This window comes from Globicephala melas, chromosome 6 (assembly GCF_963455315.2).
Source record: "Globicephala melas chromosome 6, mGloMel1.2, whole genome shotgun sequence".
In the NCBI taxonomy this organism is placed as follows: domain Eukaryota; kingdom Metazoa; phylum Chordata; class Mammalia; order Artiodactyla; family Delphinidae; genus Globicephala; species Globicephala melas.
Genome location: NC_083319.1, coordinates 80,749,764 through 80,770,426, shown reverse-complemented (window position 1 = coordinate 80,770,426; position 20,663 = coordinate 80,749,764). Strand labels below are relative to the sequence as shown.

The 20,663-nt window shown below is 49.6% G+C and overlaps 1 protein-coding gene and 1 non-coding gene across 7 annotated transcripts in view; both read left to right on the top strand.

Annotated features, from left to right (window-relative positions):
* The window catches only part of UBAP2 (ubiquitin associated protein 2), a 125,117-nt gene extending 104,976 nt beyond the window's left edge, over positions 1-20,141 (top strand). For 2 of the 6 annotated variants that reach the window (XM_070045754.1, XM_070045752.1), the window contains 14 exons: positions 3,084-3,297; positions 7,155-7,194; positions 9,321-9,486; positions 10,391-10,460; positions 14,631-14,826; positions 15,606-15,697; positions 15,862-15,909; positions 18,293-18,371; positions 18,595-18,800; positions 19,071-19,170; positions 19,255-19,362; positions 19,507-19,574; positions 19,654-19,833; positions 19,918-20,141. In XM_070045754.1, the coding sequence (XP_069901855.1) occupies positions 3,084-3,297; positions 7,155-7,194; positions 9,321-9,486; positions 10,391-10,460; positions 14,631-14,826; positions 15,606-15,697; positions 15,862-15,909; positions 18,293-18,371; positions 18,595-18,800; positions 19,071-19,170; positions 19,255-19,362; positions 19,507-19,574; positions 19,654-19,833; positions 19,918-20,013 (1,663 nt within the window). In that variant the 3' untranslated portion in view covers positions 20,014-20,141. Of the gene's footprint in view, positions 1-3,083; positions 3,298-7,154; positions 7,195-9,287; positions 9,487-10,390; positions 10,461-12,214; positions 12,341-14,630; positions 14,827-15,605; positions 15,698-15,861; positions 15,910-18,292; positions 18,372-18,577; positions 18,801-19,070; positions 19,171-19,254; positions 19,363-19,506; positions 19,575-19,653; positions 19,834-19,917 lie in introns of those variants that run through there. The other 4 variants (XM_060301051.1, XM_070045753.1, XM_070045751.1 and 1 more) reach the window with 4 other exon arrangements.
* LOC115840265 (small nucleolar RNA SNORD121A) lies at positions 8,574-8,655 on the top strand. Its single transcript, XR_004034404.1, has one exon. It is a non-coding gene; the product is annotated as a small nucleolar RNA SNORD121A (small nucleolar RNA).
* Positions 20,142-20,663: the final 522 nt, after the last annotated feature.

Here is a 20,663-nt window from a genome sequence, read left to right as displayed (position 1 = left end):
TCCCTTTTCTAAGGATGGACTCACAATATCTGGATTCCGTAAAGATTCTTAAGGATCCTTAAAGATGTCACCCTGCCTGTCAGTTAAATTAGGTGGGTCTAATTTGGGAGGGGGGGAGGGGTGGTTCTTTTGAATCTTCAGTTGCATCATTTAAATAATGCAGTAGTAACTGTGATTAAAAATCTTCCAACAAACAAAAGCCCAGGACCAGATGGCTTCATAGGTGAATTCTATCAAACATTTAGAGAAGAGCTAACACCTATCCTTCTCAAAGTCTTCCAAAATATAGCAGAGGGAGGAATACTCCCAAACTCATTCTGCGAGGCCACCATCACCCTGATACCAAAACCAGACAAAGATGTCACAAAGAAAGAAAACTATAGGCCAATATCAGTGATGAACATAGACACAAAAATCCTCAACAAAATACTAGCAAACAGAATCCAACAGCATATTAAAAGCATCATACACCATGATCAAGTAGGGTTTATCCCAGGAATGCAGGGATTCTTCAATATACACAAATCAGTCAACGTGGTACACCATATTAACAAACTGAAGGAGAAAAACCATATGATCATCTCAATAGATGCAGAGAAAGCTTTCAACAAAATTCAACACCCATTTATGATAAAAACTGTCCAGAAAATGGGCATAGAGGGAACCTACCTCAACATAATAAAGGCCATATATTACAAATCCACAGCCAACATCGTTCTCAGTGGTGAAAAACTGAAACCATGTCCTCTATGATCAGGAACAAGACAAGGTTGCCCACTCTCACTGCTGTTATTCAACATAGTTTTGGAAGTTTTAGTCACAGCAGTCAGAGAAGAAGAAAAAGAAATAAAAGGATTCCAAATCAGAAAAGAAGAAGTAAAACTGCCACTGTTTGCAGATGACATGATACTACACGTGAGAATCCTAAAGATACCACCAGAAAACTACTAGAGCTAATCAATGAATTTGGTAAAGTAGCAGGATACAAAATTAATGCACAGAAATCTCTTGCGTTCCTATACACTAAGGATGAAAAATATGAAAGACAAGGAAACAACCCCATTTACCTTTGCAACAAAAAGAATAAAATACCTAGGAATAAACTTCCTGAGGAGACAAAAGACCTGTAAGCAGAAAACTATAAGACAATGATGGAAGAAATTAAAGACGATACAGACAGATGGAGAGATATACTATGTTCTTGGATTAGAAGAATCAACATTGTGAAAATGACTCTACTACCCAAAGCAATCTACAGATTCAGTGCAATCCCTATCAAGCTACCAATGGCGTTTTTCATAGAAATAGAAACAAAAAATTTTACAATGTTTATGGAAATGCAAAAGACCCCGAATAGCCAAAGCAATCTTTTTTTTTTTTTTAAATAAATTTATTTATTTGTTTTTGGCTGCATTGGGTCTTCGTTCCTGCGTGCGGGCTTTCTCTAGTTGCAGTGAATGGGGGCCACTCTTCATTGCAGTGCACAGGCTTCTCGTTGCGGCGGCCTCTCCTGTCACAGAGCACAGGCTCCAGGTGTACGGGCTTCAGTAGTTGTGACGTGGGCTCAGTAGTTCTGGCTCGCGGGCTCTAGAGTGCAGGCTCAGTAGTTCTGGTGCACGGGCTTAGTTGCTCTGCGACATGTGGGATCTTCCCAGACCAGGGCTCTAACCTGTGTCCCCTGCATTGACAGGCGGATTCCCAACCACTGTGCCACAGGGAAGCCCCCCAAAGCAATCTTGAGAAGGAAAAACGGAGCTGGAGGAATCAGGCTCCCTGACTTTAGACTATACTACAAATGTACAATAACCAAGACAGTATGGTACTGGCACAAAAACAGAAATATGGATCAGTGGAACAGGGTAGAAAGCCCAGAGATAAACCCACGCACATATGGTCACCTAATTTATGACAAAGGAAGCAAGAATATACAATGGAGAAAAGACAGCCTCTTCAGTACGTGGTGCTGGGAAAACTGGACAGCTACATGTAAAAGGAATGAAATTAGAACACTTCCTAACACCATATACAAAAATAAACTCAAAATGGTTTAGAGACCTAAATGTAGGACCGGACACTATAAAACTCAGAGGAAAACATAGGCAGAACACTCTGACGTAAATCACAGCAAGATCCTATTTGACCCACCTCCTAGAGAAATGGAAATAAAAACGAAAATAAACACATGGGACCTAATGAAACTTGAAAGCTTTTGCACAACAAGGGAAACCATAAACAAGACGAAAAGACAGCCCTCAGAATGGGAGAAAATATTCGCAAACGAAGCAACTGACAAAGGATTAATCTCCAAAATACACAAGCAGCTCATGCAGCTCAATGTCAAAAGAGCCAACAACCCAATGCAAAAATGGGTGTAAGACCTAAATAGACATTTCTCCAAAGAAGATACACAGATTGCCAACAAACACAAGAAAGGATGCTCAACATCACTAATCATTAGAGAAATGCAAATCAAAACCACAATGAGGTATCACTTCACACCGATCAGAATGGCCATCATCAAAAAATCTACAAACGTTCTTCAGAACCTAGGGGCAGGACAGGAATAAAGACACAGATGTAGAGAATGGACTTGAGGACCTGGGGAGGGGGACAGGTAAGAAGCTGGGACGAAGTGAGAGAGTGGCATGGACTTATATATACTACCAAATGTAAAACAGATAGCTAGTGGGAAGCAGCCGCATAGCACAGGACGATCAGCTCGGTGCTTTGTGACCACCTAGAGGGGTGGGATAGGGAGGGTGGGAGAGAAACGCAAGCGGGAGGAGATGTGGGGATATATGTGTATATGTATAGCTGATTCACTTTGTTATACAGCAGAAACTAACACCATTGTAAAGCAATTAAAATAAAGATGTTACCAAAAAATAAAAAGTAATGCAGATGATCCTGGATTGGATCCTGCACGAGAAAAATTAACAACTAAATAAATAATGCAGTAGTGTAAATTTGTAGTTACAGATATGTTTATTTAATTTAGAATATGACAATAAAGAGATGAAACCACTCCATGAAAACCTGTAAAGTGACACAAATTTATGTCTCATGTTTTTTATTCTTTGTAGTGACTCTTTGAATACCTCCCTAGCAGTGACCAGTGCAGTGCAGAACTCCACCCACACAACTTCAGTCATTACCTCCTCCAGTCTGACCAGCTCATCGCTGAGCTCCACTAGTCCCGTAACAACATCTTCCTCCTACGACCAGAGTTCTGTGCATGACAGGAGCGCGTACCAGAGCTCTGTGAGTCCATCGGAGTCAGCTCCAGGAACCATCATGGTTAGTGGTGTTTCCGGTTTCTCCTCATAGGAAATCCTATTTGGAGCTCAGTGTGTAGTTGGGAAATCATGCTTTTTGGCTAAGATTTCCTTTTAGAAATGGCTAACCTTTTAAGTAGAATCCGTATAGTTCGTTGGATTTGCCATTAGTGGCCATCTCATTTGAAACCTGTGTTTCAAGCACCCTTGCACAAGGATTGTGTGAATGGACCCAGACACTTGGTACAAGGATAGTGTAAGGATATACCCTGAGTTGTTCAGAGCGGCTTGGATGGCGTAGGCTGGGACTATAGTCTGTAATATTTCACTTTCCTGTAAGGCAAAGACATTCAAGCATTATAGCGAGAGCTACTTTAAAGAGTGGATGAGAACATGAAAATAATGAAAACAATTGAATTGGCATAGCAGAAATTTGGGTATGTTGTCTTTTCTTAGGTTTCCTTCTAAGATTCTGAGGAAATATTTATACGTATCAACTTAAGAGACTTTTCCTCCCTTCCTTTTCCATCTTTCATGTTAGATGTTTTCCTCAAATGTCTGGTGATTCCAGGCTGCCCACTTGACACTAAAAGGTTAACTGCCTGTGGCAGTAGGTTGTTGGATGTGGGCTTTCGTGAGGGACAGTGTGGGCGGCCATTTCTCTAGGGGTGGGGAGTTCCTTCATCAGCCCCTGTGGGCCTTTTCTGTTGAGTTTGTTTAGATTCTCCAGGGACTGTTCTTCTAGTCTTTTCCCTGTAGGGCCTATACCTGTCTGTTAGTGTCTTAAGAGCCTAGTGCAGACAGAAGGCTGCCGTTGGAATAATTTGTTTTGTCTGCATTGACTTAATCTGTGTTTTTTTAATAGTACTCCTTGCCATGTGTTACCCTCTTGATGAAGTTTAGAGCCTGTGGGAGAAGGTGGAAGGGGGCATTCACCCTGCTGTACAGAGTTTAAAACATTTCTCCTATGTTTAGCCCTACCTCCATACCCACTTCCAAAGTTATGTGATATATATAAGTACTGAGTTGCTTGGTGTGGTTCTTTGATGTCAGTTGAGTGGTTTTCTGGTTTTCCCTACCAGTTGCTTATGATTTGGCTTTACCCGGTCAGCTAAGTCAGTTACTCTCTGGAATCTGCTTTCTACTGTACAAAATTTTGTTGCTCTCATTTTCCACCTGTATTTGCCTTTCTTGGTTTACATATTTTTAAAAAGCCGTGTATTCTTCATATATCTTCTTTAAGAAGTTTATTTTTGTGATTTCCGACATGGCAACCACTAGCCACATGTAGTAGTTTATTTAAATTAAATACACAATTAAAAGTTTAGTTTCTCAGACACACCACATTTTAATGCTCACTGTCTAGATATGGTTAGTCACTACAATATAAGACCAAGCACACACAGACAGTATTTTCATTATTGCAGAATATTCTGTTCCCGGGCTTCCCTGGTGGCGCAGTGGTTAAGAATCCGCCTGCCAATGCAGGGGACACAGGTTCAAGCCCTGGTCCGGGAAGATCCCACGTGCTGCGGAGCAGCAAAGCCCGTGTGCCACAACTACTGAGCCTGCACTCTAGAGCCCACGAGCCACAACTACTGAGCCTGCGTGCCACAGCTTCTGAAGCCCGCGTGCGCCTAGAGCCCGTGCTCCGCAACAATAGAAGCCACTGCTATGAGGAGCCCACGCACCGCAGCAAAGAGTAGCCCCCGCGCACCACAACTAGAGACAGCCAGCGCGCAGCAACAAAGACCCAATGCAGCCAAAAATAAATAAATAATTAAAAAAATATATTCCGTTGCCTTAGAACGTGCTGGTCTATAGTTTCTAAAACATAAATCAGACTGTGTGCTTAAATCTGTCATCTCCATGACATCTCAGTTCCAGCTCTAACTTTACCTCTTGTTCTGCTTGTCTGTATCACTGTTCACCTCGTTTCTTGCTCAGCTAATTGAACCAGATTTCTGATCTCTCCTGATCATCTGATACTTTATTTTTGTTCCCACCATGCTTCTGCCTAGAATTTCCCCCATCCCAAATAATATGGCTCCTTTGTTGTGTCAATTTGTCCATTGTTTGTGGAGTGTTTTGGTTTTGTTTATAATATTTTTTAATCGAAGTATAGTTGAAACTAACAGCAAAGTGATTCAGTTATACACATATATTCTTTTTTAGATTCTTTTCCATTATAGATTATTACAAGATATTAAATATAGTTCCTTGTGCTATACAGTAGGACCTTGTTGTTCTGTTGTTTGTATTTAAAAATGATTTTCTGGGGACTTGCCTGGTGATCCAGTGGCTAAGACTCCACGATGCCAATGTAGGGGCTCTGGGTTCAACCCCTGGTCAGGGAACTAGATCCCACATGCTTGCAACTAAGATACCGCATGCCACAACTAAGACCCGGCACAGCCAAATAAATTAAAAAAATGATTTTCTAGGTGGGATGAAGTGTTCCTAAGTTATGATGGAAGCTGTTTCGTTCCCCTTTTCTATTTTTTTTGTCTGGTGTAGTTTTTTTTTGTTTGTTGTTTGTTTGTTTGTTTTTGCGGTATGTGGGCCTCTCACTGTCGTGGCCTCTCCCATTGCGGAGCACAGGCTCCGGACGCGCAGGCTCAGCGGCCATGGCTCACGGGCCCAGCCGCTCTGCGGCATGTGGGATCTTCCCGGACCGGGGCATGAACCCGTGTCCCCTGCATCGGCAGGCGGACTCTCAACCACTGCGCCACCAGGGAAGCCCTCTGGTGTAGTTTTGAGAAGACTTTGTATGTCAGGGTTTGTGCTGTCTTGGCTGCACATGCTTGATGTCATGTGTATGTATTTACTGAATAGTGAACCCCTGTTGAGAGGGAGGCAAAAGAGTAGAACTTTGATTGCTCTCCACCTGTCTTTGTATATTGGTGTTTCCCTTTCTCTGACTTCAGTCTTTTAACTCGTTTTGTTTTTTCCTAGCAGTTCTGTTTTATTGTCTACATTTCTTGTAAATAATCTCATTGTTTTAAGACTAAATGTGTTGTAAATTAAGATTTTATGAGCAGAAATTGTACTGGATTTTGGTTAAGGCAGAGTCAAAAGCTATAAGGTTTGTCTTTTTTTTTAAGTAGTTTTGACATTTGTGAGAAGGTCATTTCCTCAGCTTCCTTCTCCCATCCAGGACCAGTGTCTGAGCCCTGTAGGTTCCAGTGTCAATCACTCTTTGCCGGATCTCCCCACCCAGTCTGTGGAAGTAAAGTTTTCCTTGTGAGGATGCCTCCTTCTGTGAGAAGGTTCCAGTGAAGTGCTTTATGGTTAACTCAAACCAGTTGTTTTCAGATTCTGTTATTTTTGGGACTGACTACCAAACAGTCCTAACTCACTCTTTCCCCACCCAGTTCAGAAAAAAACATGTTTCAAAGTAACGTCTTTCTCTGAGAACCATTTTGTTAATAATATAAAATATGATAATTCCTTGTATGAAAGTTATCTTTGTTATAATTTGGAAACATTTTCTTTCTTGTATGGGGGGTACTCAGGAGACAGAATGTGCTTGAGACAGGAAGGCTTGTGGAGATTTCAATATAATGAGAATTCCTAAGTTCTTCCTATGGCTTAATAATTTTTAGGACTATTTCATTGCTTCCTGTGCTTTTGGTCTTATGTTTTATCCTTGTTACTTCCTTAAATACCCAGTTTGTTTTAAAAAAAATGTCAGCTTGTTGAGATTTATTAAGAATTTGTTGTATTGCCTCTCGTTTATTAAGAAACAAAACAAAATAGGCCATAGTTCTTTGCTTAATTCATAATGCTTCATATGTTTGTGGCTAAATCCCGTAGAAAGTCATCTAGGTTGTCATTTGATTCTGCGGGTTTGCTTACTTTCTTTTCTCTTTCTTACAGAATGGACTTGGTGGTAGTCGAAGTCAGCAGACAGTAGACAGTAAGTATATGAGCTAACTATTCTTGTCGTGGCTGGTGGAAACCACAGACAGAGAAAGAGCGTAGCTAATGTGATGGGAAAACGATTGGCCAATGGCTAATTCTGCAAAAATAGTCCTTCTACATTTTTTCTGAGAGCTATGTCTGATCCATCGTTGGCATCATTTCTTTGCGTTTTGAGTTTAGCTAGAGATTCCCCGTGACCAGGTTGGAGCTGATGGTGTTATTAGAAATGTTATATCCACAGCAAGAAGGAGGTATTGTATTATTCTGCCCTTGTCAGACTGCACCCCCAAGTGTAGAGTGTAGGCTGGATTTAAAAGATGCTTGGCTCAGAGGCCCAGGTTCCAGGATGCTCGGAGGGCTCTCACTTCAATAATGTGAAAGACATTTCAAGCAGAAATTGGCATGCTAGTTCAGGAAAGACATTGTGAGGAAGAGAGATAAAATGTTGCTCACTATAAACACTTGGGAGAAAAGGAGGGGGCCCTCCACATCCAGCACAGCTCAGTGATCACTGGAGATAGTGTAGGTGAATCCCCGTTAGTTGTTTCCTTTGTTCTTAGCTAATTTATCTATGGTTATGATCATAGTCTAAAATGAAACTGATTTTCATTCATCATTCAGTAAAGCAAATGGGTATCCACTATCGGTATGGAAGTCAAAAAGACCCTCTTTATTTAGGAATTTTTGGAGAGTGGCCATGGGATTTTGCCAGACCAGGAGTGGGCCTCAGTTGGAATTGAAATGACACATGTGATAACGTGGGTAGCTCTGAGAACACTGGTGTCACAGGAAGTATGAATTCCACAAGCCGTAGTGGGAAGTTTCTTTTGTCCAGGCATGGGGTCGAGAGCACATAGAGGTGTACTGGAGATTTTAAGTGAGATAATGAGATGTGAAATGTCCGTAAAACATAGTGCACGTTTTAGATAGGTTTTTATGTCCTGTGCTCTTTTCTCCAACCGTCTCTCTCTCTCTCTCTCTCTCTCTCTCTCTCTCTCTTCCTTTCTTTCTTTCTCTCTCTGTCTCTCACACACACACACACACACACACATACACATTCAAATTCATACAAACACACGTTCTTTGAGAGGCTTTCCGTGAACCTGTCATTAACGTGATCTGACACTCAGGGAGGTGAGTTTGGGGCCAGGGACATCTATGGTGTGTTTAGTTTCTGTAAGAACAGGTGTCATTTGGGAAGGACTGTGAGTAAAAAACAAGCCTCAGGGTTGTGAAGACCACTCTTAAGAACTGACTGTGCTGTGTTGCCCTGTTGCTGTCTGTTCTGGTTTTCGAGCTATCCTCCATTTAGAGACTAGTGTGTGTCCCCTGGACTCCCAGGGCCTCCCAAGGAAAGGTGCTGCCTCCTCCTAACTGGAAAAGACAATGATGCTTTATTCCCAAGCACATATCTGAGTTGTATGTGTGGATGGCACTAAAACTGAGTCTTTTCTGCAGCTAGGATTGATCGCATTCATGCTCTTCTGAAAGCCTAACGCGTGCGTTTGTGTGCTCTGAGGTCTGTTCTGTTCAAGCACATGCGAAGGAAGTGCTCACTGCGCTTTTGAAAGTAGGTGTGGACAGCAGGGGTGTCTTCTGCAGATTTTAGGCCTGTGTAGCTCTCCACAGTATATGTACCCTGGGCTATTAACCCCTTCCTGCCCTAAACTGTCTGTGACCTTTCACAAAGTCAGCCTGATTTGATAGAAGCAGACCTAACCCCTGGGTGGTTCGCCTACCAGACTTTCACTGTCCCTTGCTGTGCTCATGTTGTAACTGTATTTGTCAAACTTAGAGCCTCTTTCCCTTTCTGGGTGTGGCTCAGGGTCGGGTTCCTTTAGTTGGGAGGAGTATGTTCACCCCAGAGGGGCTGTGTATGCTGGTAAAGATGTCATTTCTCTCCTTGCCTGGGGCCTGTGTTCTGACAGTCCTCTCCATAGTCGCAGCAGACAGAGAAGGGCCTACCTGTGGCATGCTTGTGCATTTTCCCCAGGGGTGTAACTTTGTATATGTCTCAGCTGAGCCTGACGTGTCACAAAACATTGAGCATATTTCTGATACTTAACGGTTGGTTCTGGCGCTAAACAGATCTGTTTCTTACAGCTCCTTCATCTGTTCCAGCTCCAAAGACAACAGACCCTCCCTCCGCCCTCCCATCCGTGGGCTCCCTGCCCAGCACCACCTCTTGCACTCCGCTTCTGCCCTCTGTACCCCAGCACACTGCCGGTCTGCCCTCCTTGTCCCAGCCTGGTGACCTGTCCAGCAGCCCCCTCTCTCAACTTAGCAGGTACGTGGAAAATACGGGCCCAGAGTCCGAGGCACACGGGGGCGAAGTCCTGGAGCCCTTCTACATGGCTGTTCCCATGAGCAGAACCCACTGTTGCTCCCTGCATGATGTCCTGGCCTTTTGCAGTAAGGCCGCAGCATAGGTGGCTGGGTAGGGTCTCACAGGCACCGAGTGTGAAAGCCTTGCTGTCCTGTGATGCCCCTGCTGTCACAGAGCCCTGGGTCCCCTGGGAATCAGGTGGGTCCAAGGGGTCACTGCTACTCTTCTTCAGCCCTCAGGAGGGTGCCCCGAACCTTGTCTCTCCTCCGCATTCTGGGCCCCGTTGCTGTGATGTGGGGTGAGAGTGCTGGGGGTTTTCTGAGCAGGTCACTGCCTCGCACTTGTCGTGGTGTCAGAGATGAAGTTATCAGAACAGGGTGCAGGAGAATGGGATTTGTCTGGTCCTTACCCTGTCTTCTGAGTAGACTTCTCCTCTTTCCTCCTGTAGCCAGGAACAAAAGCGTTTGGTTTGAGTTCTGCATTTGATGGGAATTCAAGCTCTGTCTCTGGCATGTGGGGTTGAACATAGGAACTTTCTTCCCTCACACACAAATATAATGGGGTCTCTGGGGCTGGCCGTGTTCTTAGTGCAATCCTGTTCTTAGCATTTACAGTCTGCAGAGCAAATGGTTAGAGTTGTCTGAGCTGGCTCTGTAGCTTTCCTAGGGCAGGATGTCCCAGATGCTCATGGTGAGTGACCCTTTAGATCATTTCTGACCACAGAGCACCTGGACTGGGTTCCAAGGCCACATGGAAGGAAGGATGTGAAGGGATGGGCAAGCTCGTGTGCAGCCCTCCTAGACGCGTGGGTCCCTCGAGTGGAGTGCTGGGGGGTGCACACGCGGGGCTCTGCCTTGTCTTCCAGCTCTCTCTCCGGCCACCAGAGCAGCCTCTCCTCTGCGCACACGGTGCTCTCCACCAGCACGTCACACACGGTAAGTGTTTTCCTTGCTCCCTCGCCCAGCACCCTGCTTAGCCAGCTTGGAGCTTAGTCATGTGCAGGTGGGGCTTTAGTTTGTGGATTTTAAATATCTGAAATACTCTAATAGCTTGGCTGTAATGTCTCCATCTAGGTACATGGTTTGAACAGATGATTTCCTAGGCAACATGGAGGACATCTTGCTTCCTAAGTCCATGTCTCTGTGGAAGAATTGGTTCTCCACACCTGATAGATGATTGGCAGGGCTGTCAGGTGGTGAATTTGTTCCCAAGAACTCACTGAGCTCCCTGTTCATGATAGGAGACCTTTCTACCTGGCAGGGTTGGTTTTATTTGCTGGGGCTTCTTATGTTGAGGTCTTTGCAAGTTTTGTAGAGGAAAGTAGACTCGTTGCTAACTTCCGCATGGGCTCTACTAAAAGTCAAGTTTAATCAAGAGCAGTGTTCCTGGGGAATGCTCTGTTACTTTGTGAAGCCCACTGTAGGGAGAGTGCTTGAAAGGAAAGGGAGAGCTCGCGTGTCTCTGAGACTGACAGCCCAGTCAGTGTAACTGCATTCCAGGTTGCTGGTGGTCGTGGAGACTTCACTCTTGCCGTCTCAGGCCATCTTCCCCAGCTCAGAGGCAGAGGCTTTGGGAAGGTTGCTGTTGAAGAAGGAAGTGTGGGTATGGAGAGGCAAGAGTGGAAGCACAAGCGGGCGAGTGTCCTGGTGCGCTGAAGAGTGACCTAGATGGTGGTTGCTGAGGTGCGGCTTCTGAGCTGTGGAGCTGGGAGCGTGGTCTTGGGTAGGACTCGGTCTAGACCGAGCGGGCTGAGGGCTGGCAGCCGGGCCGTGCAAGGAGGCAGGGCAGCAGGCGGGTGTTGTGCTAGCAGCTGGGGAGGCTGGAACGTGGAAGGAAAGGTGCCTGGAGAGAGCACAGTGTCCCTCTCCTGGGAGACAGCAGGCTTCCACAAGGTGGAAGTAGATGGTTCCTCAAGTAGGGAAGGAAGTTTTGGGTGCAGATGAACGGGAGAGTCGGGAAACCGGGGGAAATTGGTTTCCTCTGAAGAAGAAGTCGAATCTTTCGCTGTAGAATGAAGCAATGGAAGATTCAGGTCCTATCCTTTATCAGGACCTGGCTAACATCATGGCTTTCATACTCTAGCTTTCCAAGTGAAATCAGTTTACACATAATTCTTTGTCTTAAAACACATAGATCACTGTCTTCATAGCAGAGATTGGTGTGAATATCTCTGCCCTTGGAGTAAGTTGCCCACCAGCCAGTGCCTCCTGTTTGGCCAGTGGGAGCCCTGAGATGTTCCCTTTGTGAGCCCTGCAGAGCTGGCCTCCTGTTCCGGGCACTGTGTGTTGGAGCCCAGAGCTCTTGCTCTCATGGGTTAGCTGCACTCTGTGTCTTAGCAGGAAACCCCAAATCTTACAGTCCCAATGGCCACAGCCAGAATCACCTAGTACAATTGCTAACATCGTCACAGATTCAATAACGAAAGACATAAAAAGATATATACTGAAAAGTTTTTGTCTCTTTTCTACTTGGTTGTACGCCTTTTCCTCCTATTTTCTTGATCCTCTAGTTTGTATTTTATAAACCCATAAAATGCATACATAGCAGTTTTCCTTCTGCCCTTTTTCTTTTCCTGTAATATAAATGGGAGTATTCTCTACATAGTGTCCTTTATCTTTTTCCCTCACTTAACAGTGTAGCTTCAGGAGGTTTCTGTGTTGAATCAGAGTTCTTTGTTCTTTTTTCACAGCCCTGCTGCATTACATTATTTAATCAGGCCTCCTCTGATGGAACTTTAGGGCCATTTTCAGTCTTGATACCTTGGAAATACTGTGGGTTCAGTTATAGACCACCACCGTGGGAATATTGTGGGAAAGTGAGTCATATATCTTTTGATTTCTTAGTGCATATAAGTTTTGTTTACACTATACTGTAGTCTGTTAAGGTGTGCAATAACATGTCTACAAAAACAACATATCTTAATTTAAAAATACATTATTAGCTAAAAATGCTAGCCATCACTTGAGCCTTGAGCAAGTTGTAATCTTTTTGCATTTGTAACATCAGAGGTCACTGATCATTATAGCAAATATAATAATGAAAAGACTTGAAATATTGTGAGAATTAACAAAATGTGACGCAGAGAGAGGAAGTGAGCCAATGCTGTTGGAAAAATGGTGCTGATAGACTTTCTTGACCCAGGGTTGCCTCAGACCCTCACTTTGTAAGAAACGCAGTATCTGAGAAGCACAAGAACATGAGATGTGCCTGTACAAACAACGGTGGATAACCTTCTGCACGTGTTTCACGTGTGCAGCTGTGTCTAGAGTGTAAACCCTGGAGGTGGAATTGCTAGGCATTTGTCATTTTATACAAATTGCTCTGCATAGTGATTTTAACCCACTTAGATCTCACTGGCAAAGAACGAAATGTCCTCTTTCCCCACGTCCTCCTGAAATGATGTTACCAAATATTTGTATTTTTCCAATGTGTTAATAGAAAAATGACCTGTCAGTATAGTGTTTAATCGAAAGAGCTTGAACATCTATTTTATATATTGGAAAGCCATTAATTTCTTTTTGGGTGAGCTGTTTACATTTTTCATTTTCCTGTCAGGTCTGTGGTCTTTATTTCTGTAGTAGGTAGCCCTTTGTGATGGGAAGTGCAAATATTTTTCCTAGGTTTGTCATTTTATGAATTGATTTTTGAATAGTCGGATATATCATAGTCTGTCACAGCCAGGTCTTTCCTACCTTGTCTGTAAAGGAAATCTAGTGTATTCTCCTGCCCTGTTCTGTGGAAGGTTTGGTGCAGCTGTGCTGTTCTGGGCCCATCTGAGGGGCTGAGTGGCAGCCCCGTCGGATGGTCCGAGCGAGCCAGCAGCTTGTCTCCCTCACAGATTTGAGAGGTGAGGGGGCAGATACAGACACGCCGCCAGGGTCCACTGAAGTAGGAGAGGCTTGCTGAGTGACTCTGGAGTTCCCGTGGATTCCTCATACTCCCCAGTCTGGGAATGTTCTTTTTATTTTTTTTTCTTTTTTTAATCCTGTGGTTGAAAGGTTGTGTGGCCAGTGCCACCATCACAGTGCGGTGGTCAGAGCCGTTCCTGATCCTGTGGCGGGTGCCCTTGGCTCCACGCAGGGGGCCGTGGAATGGGTGCTGGGCAGCCCTGGCCCTACCCTGGGCTCTCGTCTTCCTGGTTCTGTCTGTCCATCTAGGCGGAAGGGGCAGGAGTCCCGAGGAGCCCCAGAAGACCATAATTTCAGCGGTCTTCACTTGCTGAGCCGATTCTGGATACTAGTGCTCGGGTGGGCAGGGCGGCCCGCGGGGCTGGGACCCGCACGGCGCCGTCTGTGCCGTGGAAAGCAGAGCACACGGGGGCCCCCTTTCTCCTGGTCCTTCGCTTCTTCAGCTTCCCCTCCAGGAGTTTCCCGGCTTCTTTGTTGCGCACAAGTTCTGATTTGGAGGCTGGTCTCAGTCTTGCAGAGCCTTTTCCTCCCTCTTTGACCCTTGCTTTGCCCAGCCAGGTGTATCTCTTCCACCCACCCCTCAGCCCCTGAAGCCCTTCCTGATGCCTCGTTTACTAGCAGCTGGGCAGGACCCTTGGCACTCAGGCTCTTCACAGCTTTCTGCTAGGTTTTGCCCTTCTTTCCTCGGTGGCTCTTGTCGGGCAGGCCTAGGGCCGGGCCGGGCCCTGCTTGGTAGTCCCTGGTGACCCACAAAGTGTCACCAGATCCTGGAGCAAAGGCCTCTCTTGGCCACCTGTGACTTCAGGTCAGAGGAGCCAGGAAGGCTCTGACTTGGGTTGGGCTGCTTGTGGCCACAGGCTCGACTCTACTGAGGCTCCTTGCTTTTCTGTGAGGTGGCTTTTCACCTCATATTGAGATGCTCTGTGCTCATCTGTGTCTGTGCTTTGTTTCACTTACCAAAGCCTGAGCAACTTTAATGATTTTTTAGGAGGGTTTTTTGGTCGTAAATCTCCATTTTAATGGTCTTGAAAGCTCAGCTGATGAGTTGTGTCCCAATGGCCTACTGTGGCTGCAGTGTGAGAGGCCACGGTGAGCACACTGGTCCATCTGAGACTGCGGGCACACAGGCCAGGCCGGTTCTTGTGCACTCTTGTGCTTTGCCCCCAGATCCATGTGTCCTGGCTTTTGTCTTGCCAGCATGCCGGCGTGGAGAGCGCCCCTTCCCTCCAGTCCTCAGCCACCTTCTCAACGGCAGCAACCTGTGCCTCGAGTGCCGCGTCCTCAGGGCTCAGCCTGCCAAGCAGCATGAACACGGTCAACAGCCTCTGCCTGGGCGGTACCGCTGTGAGTGCCCCCAGCAGCAGTGCCAGGGCCACGCCCTTGGTGACCTCAGGTGTGTGCCCCCCGGGGCCTTTCCAGCTCCCCCGCCCCTCGAAGGTGCTGTTCTGCTTCCCGGGAGGAGGCCGAGGCGGGCAGGCCTGGGGGGGTCCACGAGCATCGGAAGCTCACAGTCTCCCTCCGGCTGTGCCGCCACTTGCTTGTCATCTTTGTTCCACTCACCTCTTGAGGCCGGATCTTCCAGAGCTAATGTGGGGGCCAGGTTCTGGGTGATTCTGAAATCAGTGTCTGGGGGCACGCTCCCCTGGGCAGATCCCTGGCAGCCTTTGTGCTCGTAGCTCCCCATTCTTTTCTGTCCTCGCTCATCCCTGGAGCTGAGATGACGGAGCAGCTCTCGTGGGCTCTTCTGCTCTTGCTGTGACTGCCTGGCAGCCAGACCCGGGCAGACTGTGGTTTGGTAGCGACTGCTCGCCCGCCTTTGGCCCAGCTGTGCCTCTCCTGGCGCTGCCCGGCCTGCTTTGTTTTGAGGGGCAGGCGGTTCCTGCTGCTCGGGCCCTCTCGGCGCAGTGCGGCCTTCAGGAGAGGGTGGCGGTGTTTTGTGCCGCGGGGCGCGGACCCCTCTGGTAACACAGCCTGGATGTGGTGGCACGTGCTCTGTCTCCCCCGCCCCCTAGCATGGCTTCCGTTCCTCTCGGCTGCTGCCCTCCCCTCTTGCCCGTGGCCTCGTCTGGGACGGCACCGTGACAGTGGGCTCGACACCCGCCATGCCCACAGTACGTGAGGAATCTCGCCCTTGTGGTGGCCCCTTCACTCCATTTGAGTTTGCCTTCACAGGCAAAGCGCCCCCCAGCCTGCCCCAGGGGGCGCCTCCCCTGCTGCACAGCCAGTACCTCGTGGGCCCCGGAGGACTGCTTCCTGCCTACCCGGTGAGCGCACGTGGGGCTCTGGGCCGGCCCCCGGCAGGACCTGGGGGCCTTGGGTTGCTGCTGCTCCTTCCCTGAGCCCACCTCTGCCGCTCGGATCCCGGGCGTTTCTCCAGCTAGACTCCGTCAAGGCAGGGCATCTAACAGCCTTGTTGGTCCTCACACAGGTTTATGGCTATGACGAGCTCCAGATGCTGCAGTCACGGCTGCCGATGGTGAGTGGGATTTGGGCTGGTGGCCGGGGGGATTCAGACTCTTGAGTCTCGCGCATCTCACCCGCGCGGCCGTGACTGCTACCCTCTCTGGCCTTCAGGACACTCGGCCTGAGGACTTCCCTCAGCACCACAGCTGAGAAAGCTGCTTCCATCTGGTGGTTGTGCCTGCTGCACCTACAGCCTGGGCACTCGAGCGTCCTGCGCTCGTGCCTGGGGATCCTGAAGATCATTGGGACCTGGGGCCCCAGTAGGCAGTGTCCCTACCAAACGTGGGTCCTTCTCTTCCCTCAAGTTCCACCCCTCCCCCCACCAAAACAAACAAACAAACAGGACGTGGCGCTGCTTACGTGCCCCTAGACTTTTTATTAAAAAAGTCCTCTCCGAAGTACCATCTAGTGTTTTTGGCTTCTGAAGTGGCCATTGGTGATGCTCGTGATGGCAGCTTTGTTATTCTGAGTGAGTGGCTGGAGCCAGCAGTCTTCAAGGGCCCTTCCGGGTTTAGCCTGCCATCCCGTGTATAAGAACGCTGGCCCCAGGATCTCTCTGGTTGCTGCAGTCTCACTCTGAGGGCAGCATTGCCTCTTTATTCTGGCCCTTGCTACCAGGATGAAGCACTGGGCCTTCTCTGGGATGGCCACGTGAGCAGGACTGCAGTGCAGAAGAGGTACAGGACGAGGCACGCTCCCTGCCCGGACAGCCTGCAGGCTCCTTGTACCCCCTTCTTGGTCTGGCGTTTCCCAGACTCCTGATCATTTGCAGCAGACCAGGGCATCTGTCACATTGTCTGGGAGTAAATAGCTATTTGGACCCCAATGTCAACTCTCCTGGGTATGGTCTTTCCTTTTCCCCAAGTGAAGGTGAGGTGTCCTTCCTCAGACTCCTCTCCACTGGTGTTAGCCCCTCTTGGGCTGGCCACAGAGAGCTCAGGGAGCTGCAGGCACCACCTCTACCTCCCAGGCCCCAGTGGCTGATGCTCGTGTCTCTCAGAAGACCCTTTCATCTGCTTGGAATGTTTCCATAGGTTGGTAGCTGGGCAGCTCTTCCCCAGTGTGCAAACCAGCAGCCAATCACACTACTGCTCAAGGGGCCTGCGGGACTTTCCAGCTGCTGCCCATGTCCCTGGAGGGCCCAGAAAGGATATTGAGGACATGATGACAGATTTCTAGAGTGGAAAACAGAACTTAGGGTTTCTGGGGATGCCTTAAGCCCTAGGGCTTTGCAGGGAAACCAGAAGCGGCCCTAGTCCCCCTGACACTCAGGAAACCTTGCAGCCAGGAGCCCCAGGGCATCAGAGATGGAATGCAGGAGGTGGTCCTGAATGAGTCTGAAGGTGGTGCCTGGTTGGGCCCCTAGGAATGACTCAGTGGGATTCTAGCCCTGGGAATCATCCTGGGCTGCTGCATATTGCTTCAATCTTTTTGTGCCTTAGAAGCAATCACCTCTGAGCCTGCCTTTTGAGATGCATTTCTTTCATTTTCCCCTTTGGTTATTTCTTAGATTCTGATACTTTTGTGCCTCATTTCCACCTTTGGATTTTCTTGTGTCAAAGAGCTCCCCCTCCTGGGCTTCCTCCAGGCCTGTCCCCGCTTGTGTTCTACTAACTGTGCTTTTCTAGCCCTGCCTTCTGTTGTGGTTCTGGTCTGAGGGTGCCGTGGGTTTCCTGGAGGTGTCTGGGAGATGGGGCCAAAGGAGGCTGTAGGTGCCTTTCCTAGACACTGCTGCCCACGAGGAAAGCAGGAGGGCTTTCCCTCGGCTCAGAGGACCGGGGTGTAGTATGTCCAGGGCTGCCAGAGCCCTGGGCGGTGGGTGAGGGTCAGGGCAGGCCTCCCCTTCTTCATAGAGCTCCACTGTGTTTTGCCTCAGCATCCACGCTTGTCCTGACTCCTGTGCAATGTCAGCGTTGCCAGGGCAGAGTGGGCGGTCTCTCCTAGCTCAGGACCTGACCCCTGTTAAACCCTTTTGGCCCCTCCTCCTCCTCAGGTTTCTCCTTGTCCTGTTAACTTTCCTAGCTGCCCTTCAGAATCCCTCTCACTGGAGAAGCCAGGAGAGTTGGTTTGGCCCATGACATTCACCAGCATCCATCTGTGATGTAGAATGGATGTGTGTGACTGGGCCTCCGCTGGCTCTGCCCGGGGAAGGCTGAGGGATCGGTCAGTGCGTCTACATGCTGTGTGCCTGCCACACTGCACAGCTCTGACCGGCACCATTTGTTTTGAATTCTCTGTGAGTGCTGCCCTCTGGTGGTGTGCCTGTGACGTCCCTGCGGTCTGGTCGGCCTGGGGAATGTGGCATTGCCTGGAGCATCCGTACTGCCTGCAGGTTCTGCTGTCCTGGGAGTGGGGTGAGGCTCTTGTGCTGACTGAACCTCTCTGGTCTCTCCTAGGATTACTATGGGATTCCTTTCGCTACACCCGCAGCCCTCGCCAGTCGAGATGGGAGCCTTGCTAATAATCCCTATTCAGGTTAGTCTTGTTCAGGGGGTTAGGCATGGGGGCGGAGTGCTCATCGGACTGGCCTGTGGCTCATCCCGGGAGTCTGGAAACAGACGCAGAAGGGCTGCAGAGAGCTACCGGCTTCCTGTTGTTGTGCTGGCAGCCAGGCCTGTTCCTGTTCACGGGAACCAGTCTGGCTTTTTCCTGGCTGGATAGGGGGCAGTGACTGGATTCAGTGCCCCGTTTCTCCCAGGTGATGTCACAAAGTTTGGCCGAGGAGACTCTGCGTCCCCTGCACCTGCCACCACCCTGGCTCAGCCCCAGCAGAGCCAGTCCCAGGCCCACCACACAGCCCAGCAGCCCTTTCTGAACCCTGCCCTGCCACCTGGCTACAGCTACACTGGCCTCCCCTACTATACAGGCGTACCCAGTGCCTTCCAGTATGGGCCCACCGTGTTTGTGAGTATTCAGGGGGGTGTTACTCCAGCTCCAGGGAACGGAAGCAGGGAGGGAGGGACAGGTCCCCACTCAGAGTGTCACCTGGCCTTGAGGAATGAGTCCGGCTTGGGGGCGAGGTTCCTTTCCCATCTGTTTTGAGATCTAGCGTGTTGCGCTACTGAAGACACCTCCCTAGTGGTTGTGCCACGAACTGCCTGAGGCTAAGCCGGGGTGACCTGCTCCCCCAGCTCTGTCCCCCTACTAATGCCTCTCCTACTTGCCTGCCACCAGGTCCCCCCAGCCTCAGCCAAGCAGCACGGTGTGAGCCTCAGCAGCCCCACCACCCCTTTCCAGCAGGCCAGTGGCTATGGCCAGCACAGCTACAGCGCAGGTGAGGGGTGCTTCCGCCACGGAGAGGCACGGGAAGGACAGGCTCACCTAGCTCACACGTGCCTCTTGTCCCCTGCCGTGCTAGGTTACGATGACGTGAGCCAGGGGGCGGCGGCGGGAGACTACACCAAGGGTGGCTATGGTGGATCATCGCAGGCACAGAGCAAGTCTGCAGGTTCTGGGCCTGGCAAAGGTAGGCCTTTCCAGGATTGCGGCCCAGAGCAGTCGTCTCCTCCCCTGACTCCTTCTCAGGCGAGGCTGCCCCAGAGGGCCCCTGGAGCGGGGGGAGGCTGGCGCTGGGGCCAGCTGATGTGGGAACAGCCGCTTTTCCTTCTAGGAGTGTCGGCGTCTTCGAGCGGCCCCGGCCTCCCTGACGTGACTGGGTCCGTCTACAGCAAGACTCAGGTGAGGGAGGGCCGGCACTGGTGGGAGGGCTGGCAGAGTGCTGCCAAGCGAGCCTCACTGTCGTCTCTCTGCCCTGCAGACTTTCGACAGGCAGGGATTTCACGCAGGGACCCCACCACCGTTCAGCCTGCCCTCGGCCTTGGGCTCCCCTGGGCCCCTGGGCCCCGGTTACGCGCCCTCACCGCTCGTGCACGTCCTGCCCGCCCACCAGCAGCCTCACTCACAGCTGCTGCACCACCACCTCCCGCAGGACGCTCAGGTGAGCCCGGTGGAGCAGGCGGCCATCCTGCCCTGGGCTGGGGGCTCCGCTGCAGCCTTGACAGCCTTCTCTCCTCCTCCTCAGAGCGGCGCGGGTCAGCGCAGCCAGCCCAGCTCCCTGCAGCCCAAGTCACAAGCCTCCAAACCTGCCTACGGCAACTCTCCATACTGGACAAACTGAACCCTGAAGAGCTGGGGGGCCAGGGCGGGGCCTGGCCAGGGCGGGGCCTACCCCGGGCAGGAGAGCGCACAGAGCCCGGCACCCTCCCCAGAGTTTCTGAGACGTGTCAGCCGAGCCTCTGTGGGGAGCCTGCCTCCCAGACTCCCTGTTGTATGTAATGTATTTATGTATGTATTTGTAAATGTGGTAGAAGGCTTGGGGGAGGGGGGAGCAGCTGCTCCTCTCCCCACTCAAGCCCCTTCCTGCTGTAGCAGCAGCAGCCCCCTTCCCCCCTTCTGCCTTCAGGCCTTCTACAGAGCCCCCCGGTGGGCAGCGTCTGGAAGGGCTGGCTGGAGGCAGTTTGGGGACTGGGGTCAGGTACCAATGAAGAATCACGGCTCATCTCCCTCCCTTCTCCCTCCCTTGTAAACCATTCTTTGAGTTTTCGTCCCTGTGTAATTACTTTATCCCTTGCTTTTTGAGAAACTGGTCCTTTTGTCATCTGTCATGTTCCCCTCCCTCCAAACCTTGATCTGGGAATGGCAGAGAGAGAGCCCTGCCCCCCCCCCCCCCTTAGAGGTGGCACTTGTTTGTCTCCACAGAGAGCTGGGGCTTCGGCTTCTGATCTGGTCTTGTCCCCAGAGACTTGCCTTCCTCTGGCTGACCATTTT